The sequence below is a fragment of the Balaenoptera physalus genome, assembly GCF_965194825.1.
Source record: "Balaenoptera physalus genome assembly, chromosome: 13".
NCBI classification, from domain to species: Eukaryota; Metazoa; Chordata; class Mammalia; order Artiodactyla; family Balaenopteridae; genus Balaenoptera; species Balaenoptera physalus.
In genome coordinates this window covers 17,354,444-17,373,497 of record NC_138892.1, presented here as the reverse complement: position 1 = coordinate 17,373,497, position 19,054 = coordinate 17,354,444, and the positions used below count along the sequence as shown (strand labels likewise).

Sequence of the window (19,054 nt, the reverse complement as noted above, 5' to 3'; positions counted from 1 at the left end):
AATGTTTACTCATCAAGTGAAGGAAAGTTCATGGCAGGTGAAGTCATGGAGTTATGAGGTTATGGTAATGAATTGATTATCTAAATGGACATTAAGTCTTCCAGAATGATGGAGGAGAACCGGAGTAGGTATCATAGTCCAAGATAAATAAATGTAGAGCAGTGGTTAAAACCGTTATAGATGCCTGCTTTCAGGAGGGGGTAGTTGGATATAGTTGGATCATGTGAGTCTCAAAGGAGAGATTTCTAAGACTGTCTAGTGGTGGGGGAATAATAATTTGAAAGTGGTAATAGCTATACATAAGGGATGTAGGAGGAAAAGCAGCTAATATTTCTGAAGGTTGAGTGGGAAGCTAAGTTCTTCAAAAGGAGATGGATGGGTTTCAGTTGAGGTAAGGAGGTATAGAAGAAGTGTTAGTGAAGAGATTTAAGATGAAAAGGAATTTATTTACAATGAAATGGAATTCTACAGGGCTCATTGTGAGAAGAAGAAATACAAAACTCTGTAAAGTTCCAAGAGACGCTACATATTCTGTTTTAGGGACTAAGTTAATTAAATCATATTGATTAGCCTCTGTCCATAAAAAAATGAGTTCATTCTGAACCCCAAGGAAGTTTACTTAGAAATGTCTTATATTTCATATTTTTGAGTGCTCTCATCTAAACTAATGAGAAGTGGATTTTAAAAGCCACATCTTCTTTTGAGAAAGGAACCAAGTAAATAATTTTTTTGTATTTTAGGCATTTGGATTCAGTCCTCAGTGATCACACCCGAAATTCTGCCGAAGGCACAGAGTATTTCAAAATGCTTGTGGATGTTTTTGCTCCAGAGTTTCGAAGGCCGAAGAATATACATCTCAGAAATTTCTATATCATTGTTCCACCTCTGGTGAGTATTTTTAGTATACAAAATGATTTTTTTGAAAAAGTATTAATAAATAGATCCAGTTTTTTTTACAGCAGGAAATGCAAACAGACTATATTGTTGACTTTCTGGTTGTAGATAAAACTAAATGTGGTCTCAGTGAATGCGGCCTAGAATTTTTACTTATTAGCTATGCAGAATGAGACTTATTCATAGTTCAGATAGATTCTTATTTGTTCATAACAGCCAGAGAAATCCTAGTGTGATTAAAATTACTTGAGTATACACTATTTTATATATATATATATATATATATATATATATATATATATACATATATATATATATACACACATACACACACACACACACACCATATAATCTTTGGGCTGAATTATACCATATAATCATTTTAAGTGATTAATATAGACCATTACAATATGAAGTATTTCTTAAAAGCATACTATTTGAGGACAACTTCTGTCTTTTTGGTAGTAAATATGAACATCTAAGCTAAAATTTTAGTGCTTTCTCGTTGCAGTATATGGTATGTTTTGCTCTAATTCTGTAGTTGGCATCTTAAAAATAGCTCAAGTTAACCAAAATCGCAGTGGGGAAAATGGAGTTGAGAGATTAGAGAGGTATATATTAGCAATAAGAGTTATTTTTCTATAAAGGTTTCTATAACACAGCTCTTTCATAAAAAATTTGTAAATGGATAGCTCTAAAATCTAAATATCACTGAGCACACATAGCTTTTGATTACATCTAACTTTGATCGAGTAATAACTTTTCACGTTGCTGCCTGAATTAACACATATGTTCTAACATATTAGAACCATTATTATCCATTGAAAGTAGCTGATGGCCTATGGACAGCTTTTTTCTTCACGCATTTTCCTTTCTACTGTTTTTTTTTATATGTTAATTGTTAATGCTCTATTATAATAATTGTTATGTAGCAAAAATGTCCACAGTTATCTGATAGGCATTATCTTTTCATCTTCAGATATGAATATGAAGTGTCAGATTGGAGGCGAGTCTATCTTAGTTATACTTTGATAATAGTGTAGTTAACTCACGGTGAGTTCTCACCATATTTCTTTAATTTGAATTCATGGTAAACAGCAATGGCAAACCATTTGTGGGATTGAGGAAGAGTCTAGTTTTGCAGAGCTGCTGTCAGAATTCAGTTAGTGATGGAGAAAACAAGAGGGATTACAAACACTACAAAGAAGAGAAGTATAGGACGCTATTCTTGTGTCCTTGAGTTTATAATCTAATTCCAGAAAGAAGACAAACATAAATGAGATATCTAAAGAAGATTTAAGTAACAGTTGACAAAGGTTTTATAAAATGTGATTAACTGCCAAGTAAGTTTTACAGGCAAAAAAAGTGGAACTTGATAATCTTGTTTCCAATGTAAGCTATTATAGTACTTATCACACTGTACCATAATTATTTTTAATCAGGTCTCTCTCTATCCCAGTGCTGTGCTATCCTTTTGTAGCCCCTAGTGGCTACTTAAATGTAAATTAGTTAAAATTTTATAAAGAAATTCAGTTCAGTTCCTAAGTTTTACCATACACATTTCAAGTGCACAGTGGCCATATGTGGCTAGTGGCTTACTGTATCAGACAATGTAGATACACAGCATTTCTGTCATTGCCAGGAGTGCTGCTCTATAGAGTGTGAACTCTTTGATGGTATTCATTTTTTTATTGTAATTATTTAATAATGCCTGGTATTATTAAGTTTCAGTAAATATTTGTTGAATAAATGCTATGATTAGATAAGTTATTTCAGAGGAGCTAAACTTTTAGGGAAGTGCTTTTTTGGGGGGAATTTGTTTATCCAAATGACTACTAAGCCTTTTAAACCGAGAATATGGTAAGAAATACTATTGTAGAATGAATTGGGTGGGCAGAAGTAAGGACTGCCATGCTTAAGAGCGCTTGAGCTTTTAAGTAAAGCAGGCCTACTTTTCTGACTACAACTTTGATTTAGAGTATGACTTTAGGCAGGTTACTAAAACCTCTCAAATCTCAGTGCCTTCATTTGTTAAATGTGCGTAATATTTTAGAATGAACCATACACAGAAGCACTGTGCCTGGGTTAAGAGGTGATTGAGGGAGCGCTCATATTTAAAGGACTTGGAAAGAAGGGCCATTAAGAGATGCTTATACAGATTATGACCTCACCAAGAGGCTGTTTATATGAGGGAAATGTTCCAAATCAGAAGGACAGGGGCTTAGAAGAGATCCTGTTCATAATTTTTGAAATGTCTGTTTTAGGAACTGAAGATTTTTTAGCACAATTGTTTCTCTAATATGTTATATCTTTTTAGACCCTCAACTTTGTAGAGCATTCCATTAGTTGCAAGGAGAAATTGAATAAAAAAAATAAAATTGGAGCTGCCTTTACTGATGATGGCTTTGCCATGGGTAAGCTTAGTGGAATTGTTTTCTCATGAATTTTATGTTTACCTTACAATGGATTTTTCAAAATGTTTGCTTGAGAATAGAGCTATGTGCTCTTTGTAGATTTGTTTTTCATGAGCAGTGTTTACTGTTTATGTTTTGGCTGGGTCATCTGATTGACCATTATACTGTTGTTCATGCTCCTTTGGTATTGCTAATCACTTAGAGTGGTTGGACCTAATTATTTAGGCTTTGTTTTTGTTGTGGTTTTATTTACAGTTTGAGCATCTTGTATTTAGTTTCCCTGTAGCTTCCTAGTTGTCTATTTAGCAGTGGAAGTTTTTCCCCACCCTTACAGCCGTATATTATCTCCTGGTGATTTTCATAGCCATGTTATTTCTTCTTGATTGGCCTTTTTTTTTAGTTCTTTATATGTTTTTAAGGAGGAATTAAGCCATGTTGCTAAACTTATTCATTTGTGCTGTAAAATGTAATTTGAAAGAGGGTTAATTCAAAATGGTTAGCTTAATTTTAGGAATTACTGGTGGAGTAGAATATAACTTGTCTACACGTTGTAATTTCGTTTTGGTTTTGCTGGTGACTCTAGGTGTGGCTTATATTCTGAAGCTTTTGGATCAGTACCAGGAATTTGACTCACTTCACTGGTTCCAGTCTGTTAGAGAGAAGTACCTGAAGGAGATAAGAGCAGTTGCTAAGCAACAGAATGTGCAGTCAACTAGTCAGGATGAAAAACTACTACAAACCATGAATCTCACTCAGAAGCGACTGGATGTTTATCTACAGGTAGAGAGTAACAGTCAGATCTGCTTTGACTTTTTAATACCCATTACTTCTTGATCACTGAAGAAACATAAATCATATTGAAACTCCCATTTTAACAAGTGAGATGAATAGTGGTCATAAGAGTATATTTTTAAATGAATGGTATTTGGAAGCCATTTGACTCATATCTTAAAAAATGGGTGGATTACACAGTTCAGTTTCTGTATTTGCGATTTGCACTCACTAGAGCTTTTTAGAAATAATGAGATATTAAATATAATTTTGATGTTTTACTGAAGTAAGTATTTTCAGCTTTTATTTCTAATTTTTTTAATTTACTTAGGAATTTGAATTGCTCTGTTTCTCACTGAGCAGTGCAAGAATTTTCTTCAGAGCTGACAAGACTGCAGCTGAAGAAAACCAAGAAAAGAAAGAAAGAGAAGGTCAGTGAGTGGCTTAAATTTGGAAAGACCAATAAATCTGTCTTTAATAGTAGACACGAATACCCCAATTTATCTAGTCAGGCTTTTCTTTTTGAAAAATAATATAGACCTAGAAATGTCTTTTTAAAGAAGTAAAGCCTAAGGGGATCATTTGTGAAACTGAAAAGAAATTTAACATAGTTTATGCATTTTCATTCTGAGATAACTCTTTATTCAGTTCATCTTCTCTTAATTTAAAAAAAATTTACCAAGTTTAGGGTTTTTTCTTTCATCCTTCAACTGTATCAGATAAGAAGGAACAAATTAGAGGAGGAGACTAAACGTTGGCTTAAGTCAGAGCTGCTGATGACTGGACACTGACTGAATGTATGGGGCAGGTGATGAAGGAGACATAAAATAGTCAAGGCCATTTTAGCGTCACAGTAATAGCCTCCGGTGCTCCTCCACAGCCAGGCCTTGGAGAATTAGAGAGCAGTAGAGCCGTAATAGCTGATAGTCATTAAGGAGAGGATTCTGTCCATTATATTCTTTGTGGGTGTAAATTGTTCAGCATTTCATACTTAAGGGACCCTCGTGGTACATTTCTCTCAAATTTGAAATTTAGCAACAATTGTCTCCCCTGAAGAATGGATATTTCCTTTTTTCTGTTATGGAAATTATGTAACTTAGGTTTCCTCTTTGGAAGCTTAAAACTAGGTACAGCAACATGACAGGTTTCATGTTTGCTCTTTTTCCTTTTTCTTACTTGTATTTCACAGATCAAGAATAAAAGATACTTCATAAAACGTGATGTTTTTGTTAATCTTATTTTGCCAGTTAAATTTTAAAATAAATATGTTTTTCACACTGAATAGAGGTGATTCATTTGGGTAGACCACTTATATCAGTTACCCTATTCCCTGTTGATAATGTTCCATCAGTACTATTAGCATATGCAGGCATTTTTGGAATCTAGACTGAATAATAATCATGTCCTTGAAGAATGATTGCTGGCTGTTACCTGGAAGATACTAAATATTTATTAAATAAAAAAATATATATATGTTATGTTTGGGTTCATTTAAAAATAATATTTAGCGAAGCCATCTGGAAGAATTTGAGTCAGTATAATCTAAATTGTGAAGACATTGAGTTATTGCTTACGTTCTGCTCAGGCCTTTCATGATGCCAGAACCTTGTCTCCAGCCTAGGTAACTAGGAATATTCTGCAGGTGGATTGCCATTTACTTTAAGGCCTAAAGCATTAAGACAAAACAAACATTTCAGTCTCAGTGGAGCTCCTGCTTTGGACTGCTGTTCTTAAGGAGCTCGCTAGGGTTTTGGGTAATGTATGTCACCCACATGCCTGATGCTGGGTGGTGGTTCTGTTTTAGGACTCTATTTTAGCTAAAGTTTGCTCAGAGATGTTGTCAAAGTTGCTGAAAACATTAAATAGTTTTTCTCTGTTAATGAAATATATATATATATGACATTTTGCACAAAAGGCAGAAATTCATTTTATCACAGTCATAATAAAAAACTGCATTTAAAAATAAATTATAAATACAATTGGAAAGTTATTCATTCTGGACAATTTTATACATGAACTTGTAACCATGTTTCTATCAATAATAGCACTACAATTTCTTGGCCCAGCTGGGGGAATGTGCAGTGTGAAACCTCAGATGCAGTTTTGCTCTCACCATTCTACACTACTATTATAAACCAGTCAAAACGATTACATTTGCAATATTTAGCCTAGATTTCTAAAAAATTAAGGTAAATAAACTACATATAATTTGTGATGTTAGAGAAACATTTGGTGGATGCAGCATTTTCTTAATTTGAAATTTAGCAATATAGTCCTTAATTTTTTTTTTTAGTCCTTAATTTTAGTTACTTAATTCATTTTTTAAAATGAACATAAATATGTCCATTATTTTCACTCATGCTTCCAGAAGAGACTAAAACAAGCAACGGAGACCTGTCCGACAGCACTGTGTCTGCAGATCCTGTTGTCAAATGATACTGATGGTATGCGTTGCCCCTATGAAATCATCAGAATTGTATATGAAATGGATGTTAATAAGCTAATAACCAAGTGTTTCCTGGGTCACATCTCTGGGAAATATTTAGATGCTGCAACTCTCTAAGGCAGTGCTCTAAAGTTAAGTCCATTCTTCTTCCGAAGGCTCTACTTTTCAAAGGTTGAGAATGAGATTTTAAAATCAGATTTTTGTCTGGACTTTGGGTAGATGTGCCTGGGAACAGTTATTTGAAATGAAGTTTTAGAAGGGTTAACTTAAATTCCTAAACTGCCACCTCAGACCTCTTGTAATCTACATGAATGTTTATAATTTGTATTTGTATAGGTCTTTGATCCATATTTGTCTCAGTCATTGGAAATTCAGTGCATATACTATGTACAGCCAGTAATGTTTAAACAAAAGGAATTGAGCCTGAAATTCATGAAGCATACATTTCAATATTCTTATAAAAGGGATATATGAAGATGGTTTTGATACTAGAGGTGAGGCACAAGTGTTACGTACCCTTTTTGTACAGTGTGAACTGATTCATTGTTAATTTCATGTGGCTCACAAGAGCTGCTGCTGTCTGTGGTGAGATATTTTATAACTAGTTTACATTGCTTTGAGAACATTTAACCTCCAAAAACTGCTTTAAATTTAAGATTTACTTAATACTCAAGGGGAAGAAGATACAGATAAAGCCATAGAGTCCTGCTTGAAGCTTTACTTTTGGCTGAAGGCATTATGTATGATAGCAGAGAAAATTGAATGAATTCTTATTTCTACATCCAAACTCAGGTTTCTTCTACATTAGGTTGAACTGAAGTCTTGATGATGGTTTGGGCAGACTTTTTCTTTAAACCAACTATAATCTAAGAAATCAGATTAAGCACTGTGCAGGCTTTTAAAAAATTACCACTGTGAGAATAAAGTTCTAATAAACTAAATCACTTACTGATTTAAAAGGTAAAGATTTTGAGTAAATTTAATTCCTGGCAAGCTATTAGCTTTATTTTTGTAAAGATTATATCAGTTAAATGGTTAATCATGGCCTATAGTCTTTTAATATAATACAATGATACCTTTACAGTGAAGACAAAAAAGTTTAAAACTTTATGTGTAATACTAACATCATTTTAGGAAATACTTGATTTTTCCATTGCACTTGCCTATTAAGCATTTCTTTGGGTAAATCCTGCAAGTAATTCTAACATTGTTGTTTGATTTCCAGCTTTTGGAACGGGTGTACAATGCCCTGTGTGTATTCATTGATCACGGTCAGGGTAACTTTCCCAGCTCAAGATAACACTTTCACTGTTAAAGTTCAGAAGAAACAGAATAGGTAGGAAGTGTTTTTTGTTTATTATGTAAACATGACTTACAGAGTTATGTACAATGGATGGATTAAAGGCATTTAATATTTGTAATTTGTACTAACTGTAGAAATGGCCCTAAAGCATGCTGCATAATTAATAATTTATATTTTCATTATTGTAAATGTTTATGTTAATGATATTGCATTTGATTGTATCAAATTGGTCACCATTTCATAGCAACAGTATTGTTTTTTCTGTTTTTCTTCTCTAACGTCCCTAAAATCATCTCCTTTAATAGAGATAGAAATTCTAAATAGAAGAGAATCAGATGTCTCTGTCATTATCCCCACACATGTCAGTTATTTTATCAGTACTACATAGAGTTCACATGCTGACTCCATGGATACCTACAATTGAGAAAAATGTGACAGATTATTATTTTGCCTTTAGTTCAAAATAATGTCACTGCAGTCTGGATGAGGTATAATAAGTTTACTTATTTGAAATAAAATCTCTGAAACGATTAAGCATATATAAATGCTGTTAAAAGTACAGAGCAACAGGGCTTGAGTGTTTTACACCTAAGTTGATGTACACATTTAGATGACAGTTTTCCTTGCTAATGTATTAATGTTAATATTCTCATTTTTTTCAGACATAACTGCAGTTTAAAAATCAGTGTGAGCATTTGTTGTAAACTCACAGAAAACTTAATGTTCAAATTCTCAGGAATTAAGGACTAACCATAATATTGTCAGTTCTAATTAAATTTTATAAAAGATGGCAAGTTTGTTATCTCCGTTAAGTGGGGCTTTCCTCTTCCCCAGTTCTAAGAGAATACAATATGCATTGATATAATAGAACATTAATAAATACAGTTTCAAAAATTTACTTCCTCTGGATGTTTATGTTCAAAATTGAATGTCTTAAACCAGTAGTTCTTAATATTGATCTTTTTGGAGTTCCCTTTGATCTAATAGTGTGTGGAATCTAAAAAAATACTTGCTTGCACATAGGCAAAATTTCAAGTATAAAACTGGTACTGGCTCCTCCTTGTATCCCAGGTGGACTTATTTTCTTTCCTTTTTATATTCTTAATCTTTCTGTTGCTTGCTATTTTCAAATAAAAGAACCCACATGAATGTTTAATTTTAAATCTTAATCCTGGGAAGGGATCATTAGTTTGCAATGCTGTAGTGCCATTTGCAGTCATGACTTGAACTGAAACAATCATAATAAAGGAGAGCCTTTTAAATACTCTGCTGGAGAAAATGTTCTTGCTCAAAAAGTCTGATTGCTGCTCCTTCTCTTCTGAGGAGAAAAGTTTGTAAGGTTGTGGGAAAGATGAGACAATACCATCACATACATTGTCACGTTACTCTTTTATGATGGATTGGCCAAACGTAAAAGGTAGACTTTAACCAATTTTAATAATTTTAGTTCTTCTTCCAGCTTAAGGTGCAGAAGTTTCAGATTGATGATGGTATATCTTTTCTTAAGAAAGATTTAATGCTACAGTTTTTTGTTTTTAGATGTTAGGAACAATTTAACAGGTTGTCAAAGACTTCAGTTTTAAAAAAGGAATCCAGAATAAGTGGGTCTGTAGAGATTACGTGAAGTCATAGGACTATGCAGTGAACTCAGAGATGGTGATAGCAAAATGAGAGTTTGGTTTATACAAAAAGTTCTTATATACTGTATGAAAGGTCGATTTGGACAAGTATATGGATATTTCCCTCTATTGTAATAGTTTGGTTCTTCTTTACCACCTAGTTTACCGGATAGCGCTGGTTGTTCCTATCAGTGGAGACATACTCAGGAAAGTAGATGAAATTTATCTCCCAATCAGTGCAGATCTGATGTCGTAATTCTGGGATCACCTTTAAGGACTGTACATTCTGTAGTGTAGGTAAGATCTGTGTGTACTGACACGTTCTTTGGTAATGCCCTCATTATTATTAACGTGAGGGAAAAAAAGTTAGCACTTCTGTACCCAGAAGCACCACCTATATAAAATTAGTATTACAGTAATCATTTCAGAATGTGTACAAAAGGTAATAAGGCATTAAAGATGCACTTTTAAGTTGATGTAATTACTGAATATCAGAATAATCTTCAAAGATTAATGTATTGAGAGAAGCGTTTGGAGATTGGTTTTCTCTGTGTGCTAGTAACATTGCACATAGTGGTTAGAAGCATAGATTTTGGAGCCAGACTGTGATTTGAATCCTGATTTGCTGCTTACAAGGTTACTTAACCTTTCTGTGCTTCATTTCCTCAGGCATAAAATGGTGTAATAATATAGCTCATAGATTGTTTGAGGATTTAATTTGTATAAAGCACTTTATTAGGAAACTAACTACTATAAATATTAGCTATTATTATCATTGCTCTTACAAGCAGAAATACACTTGTCGTATAATTATTAGCTGTTGAAAAGTTTGAAGATAAACTGTCTGTATTTGAGTTGGTCTTACAAAAACTATTTCTTTTTAAATGGTTCAGCTAAGTGTTGACAATGTAAGGCAGGTCCTGCTCTTCCCTAACGGTAGTTCTGACAGGTGGCTAAACAACCAAAGGCAATGCTGGGAAATGAAAATTGGTGAGGCTAGCTTATTTATCCCAGGGATGCAAGGATTCTTCAATATATGCAAATCAATCAATGTGATACACCTATATTAACAAATTAAGGAATAAAAACCATATGATCATCTCAACAGATGCAGAAAAAGCTTTTGACAAAATTCAATACCTATTTATTGATAAAAAACTCTCCAGAAAATGGGCAAAGAGGGAACCTAAACATAATAAAGGCCATATATGACAAACCCACAGCAAGCATCATATTCAGTGGTGAAAAACTGGAAGCATGTCCACTAAGATCAGGAACAAGACAAGGATGTCCACTCTCACCACTCTTATTCAACATAGGTTTGGCAGTCCCTAGCCACAGCAATCAGAGAAGAAAAAGAAATAAAAGGAATACAAATTGGAAAAGAAGAAGAACTGTCACTGTTTGTTTGCAGATGACATGATACCATACATAGACAATCCTAAAGATGCCACCAGAAAACTACCAGAACTAATCAATGAATTTGGTAAGGTTGCAGGATACAAAATTAATGCACAGAAATCTGGCATTCCTATACACCAACAACGAAAAATCAGAAGGAGAAATTAAGGAAACACTCCCATTTACCATTGCAACAAAAAGAATAAAATACCTAGGCATAAACCTGCCTAAGGAGGCAAAAGACTTGTACTCAGAAAACTATAAAATGCTGATGAAAGAAATCAAAGATGACATAAACAGATGGAGAAATATACCATGTTCTTGGATTGGAAGAATCAATATTGTGAAAATGACTATACTACCCAAAGCAATCTACAGATTCAGTGCAATCCCTATCAAACTACCAAAGGCATTCTTCACAGAATTAGAACAAAAAATTTTCCAATTCATATGGAAACACAAAAGACCCCCCAAATAGCCAAAGCAATCTTGTGAAAGAAAAACGGAGTTGGAGGAATCAGGCTCTCTGACTTCAAACTATACCACAAAGCTACAGTAATCAAGACAGTATGGTACTGGCACAAAAACAGAAATATAGATCAATGGTACAGGATAGAAAGCCCAGAGATAAACCCACACACGTATGGGCACCTAATTTACAACAAAGGAGGCAAGAACATACAATGGAGAAAAGACTGCCTCTTCAATAAGTGGTGCTGGGAAAACTGGACAGCTACATGTAAAAGAATGAAATTAGAACACTCCCTAACACCATACACAAAAATAAATTCCAAATGGATTAAAAGACTTAAATACAAGACCAGACACTATAAAACTCTTAGAGGAAAACATAGGAAAAACACTCTTTGACGTAAACCACAGCAAGATCTTTTTTGACCCACCTCCTAGAGTAATGGAAATAAAAACAAAAATAAACAAATGGGACTTAAAAGCTTTTGCACAGCAAAAGAAACCATAAACAAGACAAAAACACAAGCCTCAGAATGGGAGAAAATGTTTGCAAATGAAACAATAGACAAAGGATTAATCTCCAAAATATACAAACAGCTCATGGAGCTCAATATCAAAAAAACAATCCAGTTAAAAAATGGGCAGAAGACCTAAATAGACATTTCACCAAGGAAGACACACAGATGGCCAAGAGGCACGTGAAAAGATGCTAAACATCACTTATTACTAGTGAAATGCAAATCAGAACTACAATGAGATATTACCTCATGCCGGTGGTCGGAATGGCCATTATCAATAAATCTAGAAACAATAAATGCTGGAAAGGGTGTGGTGAAAAGGGAACCCTCCTGCACTGTTGGTGGGAATGTAAATTGATACAGCCACTATGGAAAACAGTATGGAGGTTCCTTAAAAAAAACTAGAAATAGAACTACCATATGACCCAGCAATCCCACTACTGGGCATACACCCTGAAAAAACCATAATTGAAAAAGAGTCATGTACCACAATGTTCAGTGCAGCACTATTTACAATAGCCAGGACATGGAACCAACCTAAATATCCATCGACAGATGAATGGATAAAGAAGATGTGGCACATATATACAATGGAATATTACTCAGCCATAAAAAGAAACGAAATTGAGTTATTTGTAGTGAGGTGGATGGACCTAGTCTATACAGAGTGAAGTCAGTCAGAAAGAGAAAAATACCGTATGCTAACACATATATATGGAATCTAAAAAAAAGATTCTGATGAACCTAGGGGCAGGACAGGAATAAAGAGGTAGACATAGAGAATGGACTTGACATGGGGAGTGGGAAGGGGAAGCTGGGACAAAGTGAGAGGGTAGCACTGACATATATACACTACCAAATGTAAAATGGATGGCTAGTGGGAAGCTGGTGCATAGCACAGGGAGATCAGCTCAGTGCTTTGTGATGACCTAGAGGGGTGGGATAGGGAGGATGGGAGGGAGGCTCAAGAGGGGATATGGGGATGTGTGTGCATATGGCTGATACGCTTTGTTGTGCAACAGAAACTAACAGTATTGTGAAGCAATTATACTCTAATAAAGAAAGATCTACTAAAAATAAAATGCATGCTTAAATCTTCAAAAAAAAAAATCTCATTTTCCACCCTCCCACCTTTCATTTACATGGCACTTATTTTCAGAGGGCCTTAATGTGCATTAACACACATTTCAGTTAAGTTGAAAGTCACCCACTCTTTCTAAACTTAAAAATTTTATTAAAAAGTATGATACATGTACAAAAGAGTATATAATATGTAATGTACTGTTTAGTGAATGAAAGTAGAATGCTTGTGTAGCCACCAGGTAGGTTAAGAGCTTATTGCTACCAACTTAGGCGCTCCCATTATTCCTCCTCAGGTCTTGGCTCCCCTTTCTACTGCAGAGGAAACCACAGTGCACTGTGCTTTTCTTTGGGGTTACAACCATCTATATTTTTTAAAATATGGTGTTTTGCATGTTTTTGTAAAGTTAATATAAATGTATTGACTTCTTTAATTCATTGTCATTTTTTAAATTCATCAGTGTTGATGCATATAGCTATATAGTTTATTTAGCTTTATTTCCCTCATATTGTGTTATGTTTAGTCTGTAGGTAAGATTTGGGTTATTTTCAAATTTGGGATACTATGAATAGTGCTGCTGTAATCATCATTGTACATGTTTCTGGGTACATGTGTTGAGTTTCTGCAGTGTCACAAATGAATCTCCTAGGTGGTAGGGCCAGGTGTACCTGCAAGTTCATTGGAGAGAATGCTAAACTGTTCTCCTATCCCAGCAGTAGGTGAGATTATTCCTCATTGTTCCATCCCTACCAGCAGCTTAATTTCTGCAGTCTGTAGTCAGTATCTGTGTGGTTTTAATTTTGCATTTCCTTGATTTTTATATGATTGAACATATTTCTGTTTAAGAGCCCTTTTTATTTTTTATTTTATGAAATGCCTTCATGACTTCTATTTTTTTTTTCAGTTTATCTTTTTCTTACTAATTGTAGGAATATTTTGTATATTCTGGATACTAATTTTTGTTGGTCATATGTGCTTGCTGAATATGCTCAGTTAATTTTGTGTTTTCATTCTGTGTTTTTTTGTGAAGTTAGTTTTAATGTATTGGATTTCAGTCTTGGTTTTTCATGATTTGCAGGCTTTGTGGCTTAGTTAAGCCACACTGTTTTGTTTTGGTTTTTTTGGGTAATACAGTCGATTTACAATATTGTGCTAGTTTCAGGTGTACAGCAAAGTGATTCATTTATATATATCAATATTCTTTTCAAATTATTTTCCATTATAGGTTATTACAAGATATTGAATATAGTTCCCTGTGCTATACAGTAAATCCTTGCTGCTTATCTATTTTATTACATAGAGTAGTTATATATATACTAGTATTTGTTATTCCCATATTCCTCATTTATCTACCCCACCCCACCTTCCCCTTTGGTAAAGTTTGTTTTCTTGTCTTAGTCTTTTTCTGTTTATAGATTTATTTATATTATTTTTTAGATTCCACATATAAGTGATACCATATGATATTTGTCTTTCTCTGACTGACTTCACTAAGTATAATATTATCTGGGTCCATCCATGTTGCTGCAAATGCCAATATTTCATTCTTTTTTTATAGCCGAATAATATTCCATTGTGTGTGTTTGTGTGTGTGTATTTATATATATGCACACCACATCTTTTTAAGCCAGTTGTCTGTTGATGGCACCTGGGTTGTTTCCATGTCTTGGCTATTGTAAATAGTGCTGCCTGCATGTATCTTTTAAAATTAGTTTCCATCTTTTCCAGATATATACCCAGGAGTGGGATTGCTGGATCATATGGTAGCTCTGTTTGTTTAGTCTTTTTTCCGTAGGCCACACATTATTAAAATTTTTTTAATTAAAAAAATTGATTGCAGTTTCTAACAATGTTGTTCTCCTCCCATCCTGAACAATTCTAAGCAAGAATTCAGGGGACTGTGGCTCTTGAAGCCTGTCAGAACTTACTGATCTACTATGATTACGATATAGAAATTTATAAGACATTAGTTAACACTGAACTGATGATTTTATGGTGTATTATTTCATACTGTTTGTTTTGACTAGCTCACTGTGTCTCTGACGGTGCACACATTATAAAAGTGGATTCCTCAGTTAAACTCTTTAACCTAATTTTGAGTTGCAAAAGTTACCTTATTAATCCACCATTTTAAGAGCAGCACCTTTTAAAAACTTGGCATTGAGATCACGTTATTCCACTCATGTTGCATAGTACATCCCCTCTGCTGTGATTTCAGTATGATGTCCTGGTTTTCTTTTGGGAATTAACTGTTAAAGCTACAGAACCAACTTTAGTTTCTTTTCAGGGATGTTCTAGAAAATAACCACAAAAAGCAGAAGAAACAAAGATAGTTTTTATTTGCTAGCTTTTATTGCTAGGTTAATTTATTACAAAGAAAGTGATATTTCTGTTGAGCTTTGTTATAATTAAACATACTGTACCAATTAAAGATAATTATACTTGTTTCCTAGTGGGCTGGGATGCCTGGAACCAGACATGTCAGGGTGGAAAAAGGAACTTTTATACCAAGCCCCATGGCCAGCTGTGCTTCAAGTGAGTTTTAAAGTTAATTGGTCCCTTCTTTAAGGAGGGTCTGGCTCAGAAGAAACAGGAATTGGTAGAGCTGCACCCTGTCCATGGTGATCCGCCCCTAAAAACAGTATCTAAAGGACCATAAACTTCTGAATGCTGGTTCATTAAGGTTCCACTGTAAAACTAAACATCTTTTGTGGTACTCATCTGCTTGTCTTTTTATTGCATGATGTTTGAACAATTACCAAAACTAGACCTGCATTTCTGCTAGTGCTCAAGCCTCAAAGCACAGGGCTCATCACCTAACTGCACAAATTAATGCTATTAGGCCCAATTATGAGACAAACTTGATTATAAATATACAATTTTCAGAATGACAGGCACTTAAAGCTCATTAAGTAAAATACAAAAATAGATTCTATTAATAGGAAATATTTAGTGTTTATCAAATTATAAATCTAGGCTTTTACCATTTTTTGAAAAGATACTGGAAACTGAAAAGAGATGACACTGAAATAAAGTGAACAATGAATTTTTTCCATAGCTTTCATTCTGAGCGCTGAACAATGCAATCTAAGAAAAGGACTTACCACAAAGCACCTAAAATAACATTTGTAGATGGGTATGTTGTCAACCATTTCTTACTGTTTCCCTCCCAAGTCTCAGTATCAAGGCATCAATAGTACGTTCCACAAGCGGCTGTCAGCATTCTGAAACCAAGTGGTGTGCCTGTATGTACCAGAGAAGTTGAAAACCCTTAAGGAGGTAGCTCTCCTTCCTGGGTGCTCTTCACCCAAAGGCGCAAGAAGGTTATGCTTCAGATTCTGCGCCTCTATTTTCACTTGGACTTCCATCATTGTCATCTGGTTGATCGTTTAACAGTACATATTTTCCATCATTGGTTAGTGGTATGGACAGCATTAATTGAGCCAATGCTTCTGGATCCTGAAGTTATGGGAGTTTAAGAAGGAGAAAAGAAAATGCTTAAAATGCACTTAAAACCCCTTTGGCTTGGCTGTCACTATGTTCTGTAATATAGCCTCATTCCTTCTGACTCACTCGTCTGTGTGCGCCTTCAGGTGGGTCTCCTTGAATCTCTAAAGAAACCCTCAATTGAATTACTTCCTCCAGAAACTAAGCCAAGTTTCTACCTCTCAGCCAAAATATGATTTATATAGCCAACTCAGAATCATCTTTCTGGAAAGAGTCCAGAGAGGAACTTCCCTCACAACTTTGACCTTTAAACTCATTCTTTTCCTTTTACTCTATACCAAGAGTTGGCGAACTATGGCCATTTGGCTCACCATCTGTTTTTATAAATGAAGTTTTACTGGAACATAGCCATGCCAATTCATTTACATACTATGGCAGCTTTTGTGTTAACAGCAGAGTTGAGTAGTTGGCAACAGAGATAGTAAGCTGAGAAAGGTTTATTATCTGGCCCTTTACAGAAAGTTTGCCAGCTCTGATCTACACCATAAAATACAAACTTGCAGGGCTTGCTATTTTTTCATTATGTTGGTCTTAGTCCTTGATCTGTCTGCCCCTCCCTGATAGATCAGAATTGCACAAATATGATACCCAGTAGCTATTCAATACACGTTACTATTTACATTAATTAAAAATTAAAAATCCAGTTCCTTAGTCACACTAGCCACGTTTCAATCTGCATATTAAATAGATCTTTTCCATTACTGCAGAAAGTTCTACTGGACAGTGCTGAACCAGAAGCCCCTTGTTCACTGCTGTAATTCCAGGGTTTTTCTTATACAAAATTTAATCTCAAAAATTGAAAGATTGCAAACTGCTGAAAGACAGGTCTGAGAGTCTTCATTTCCAATAAGCTTCCAGGTAACGTCTCAATGTTGCTGGGCCTGGGACCACTCTGAGGAGAAAGGCCTTAGAGCGCATGGTAGATGCTGAGGTTTGTACCCGCTTAATTTGAAAGAAAGGAAATCTAGCCAACAACAACAGCAAACAAAAAAACTGATAAAACAGTAGGAGCTGCAGCAGTGATACTAAGAACTCTACGTGTTACCAGTGACCATGGAACTAGCTGGTCAAAAATGCCTGGTAGTTAGAAGGCTTAAAAGGAAATCCCAAACTTGGCCACCCTGCCTAGTGAGCATCATTTCTCTTTTTGAGAGAAATCTAAGTGTAAAGATAGCCTTTGAGTTGTTGTTAAACCAGCACTAAAATGCACCTTACCTTCTGAACCTCAATGATTTCTTTTCCCAAGTTAATAGCATAACATATCTGCAAAAAACAAGAAAAGTAGTGCTTGGCAAAGGCAGAAAAGGATGAAGAATTTTAGAAAGAAATGTGATTATGAGAGTACAGCGAGGTCACTGTCTGCTCACGTCGGCATGGGGACAGAGGACCTGGCTGTAGGAGACTCAGCACACAGGGCTCTGAACACTAGCGTCCACCTGTCCTGGTCGCCTGTTGCCGGTTTGTGCATACAAAAAATATCCAGGTTAAATGAAAACTGAAGGTATTAAATCGTTTAAAGTTCTTACCGGGATACTTTTTTCCTTTCTCTCTTAACCATATTTAACCACTGCACGTTCATACACAGTGGTAAACAGATACTTCCTGAAAGAAGGGTTGATTCATTTTGATTAATTCTAAGTAGTGAATGCAGTTTTTCATACTAAAGAAAAGAACAGTTTAGATGTACTTTCCTGACATCTGCTTCCTTGGTTTGCTCTCTGAGAACAGATTTTCTCCATTGTAAGTTTTCCTTTAATTTTTTAAAAAAGAATAAATTTGAGAGGAACTGCTTTAAACATTTCCTGATATCTCTACTAAACACTTACATTTCACCATTAAAGTTCTTCATTCACTCTATTTTGGTTGATATATATTTTCCATAAGGAAATTATACTCCAGTTTTCTTTCAGTGGGGCCTTACTAGGAGGTATTATTATCTAAACTACTCAATGGGGACCTGAAGAACAGTCAACTAAATATCCAGGGGGGTTGTGTAAAATAACCCTTTAAGTATCTTTGTTTGGGCTGAAATATTATGGAATCTTAAGATGAAGAAAATAACAATACCTTTTCTCCTTCTGAGTTGCTTTCAAAAACATATGTGCTCAGGGACTCTCCGCCTGTGGATTCGGGCATGCGGACCACAAAGCCAACCAGTCTCTTGTTTTCTTGATGAGCAGCAAACTGGGTGACACTGGTGAGTTCAAACTAGAAAAAAACAGGAATAGACCTAATATCACACAACAAACTGGAATTAAAAAACAGACAAGATCATTCTCCATGGCAAAAGTCATGAAAAAAGTGCACTATTAGTGACATTTAATTTGGCAAATAAAATTTACTAAGTGCCTACTTTGTGTTTCAGGTGACTACAAAGATGAATTAAGGAGTAATCACTGAAATTAGCATGCATGAGGGTACTTACATTGGCCCTTGTTACTTGAGTCTGAGGATCTATCAACCTGAAATTTTAAGAGATTCATTGTATCACAAATGTTGGATAAAATTATATCCTTAGATGAGTTTGTACAAGTTCAGAATAAAATCACACAAAACCCCTCGAAATATGAAAATATAAGACCTAGTTGAGGGCGAGGTGAGATTGCTCCATGTGACGATCCAAAGGGAG

At 34.9% G+C, this 19,054-nt stretch overlaps 2 protein-coding genes across 19 annotated transcripts in view; one reads left to right on the top strand and one right to left on the bottom strand.

Moving 5' to 3' along the window:
* The window catches only part of WASHC4 (WASH complex subunit 4), a 70,726-nt gene that overhangs the window by 48,124 nt on the left and 3,548 nt on the right, over positions 1–19,054 (top strand). For 3 of the 11 annotated variants that reach the window (XM_082419334.1, XM_082419333.1, XM_082419335.1), the window contains 5 exons: positions 741–888; positions 3,212–3,308; positions 3,892–4,088; positions 4,411–4,510; positions 6,448–9,097. In XM_082419334.1, the coding sequence (XP_082275460.1) occupies positions 741–888; positions 3,212–3,308; positions 3,892–4,088; positions 4,411–4,510; positions 6,448–6,515 (610 nt within the window). In that variant the 3' untranslated portion in view covers positions 6,516–9,097. Of the gene's footprint in view, positions 1–740; positions 889–3,211; positions 3,309–3,891; positions 4,089–4,410; positions 4,511–5,268; positions 5,362–6,447; positions 9,098–19,054 lie in introns of those variants that run through there. The other 8 variants (XR_014252273.1, XR_014252274.1, XR_014252275.1 and 5 more) reach the window with 8 other exon arrangements.
* APPL2 (adaptor protein, phosphotyrosine interacting with PH domain and leucine zipper 2) overlaps positions 15,236–19,054 on the bottom strand; it is a 51,241-nt gene continuing 47,422 nt past the window's right edge. For 6 of the 8 annotated variants that reach the window (XM_082419395.1, XM_082419399.1, XM_082419402.1 and 3 more), the window contains 4 exons: positions 18,851–18,887; positions 18,493–18,633; positions 17,641–17,688; positions 15,236–16,377 (listed from right to left, as the gene is read on the bottom strand). In XM_082419395.1, coding sequence (XP_082275521.1) covers positions 16,243–16,377; positions 17,641–17,688; positions 18,493–18,633; positions 18,851–18,887 — 361 coding nt within the window. In that variant the 3' untranslated portion in view covers positions 15,236–16,242. The remainder of the gene's footprint in view (positions 16,378–17,640; positions 17,689–18,492; positions 18,634–18,850; positions 18,888–19,054) is intronic. The other 2 variants (XM_082419397.1, XM_082419401.1) reach the window with 1 other exon arrangement.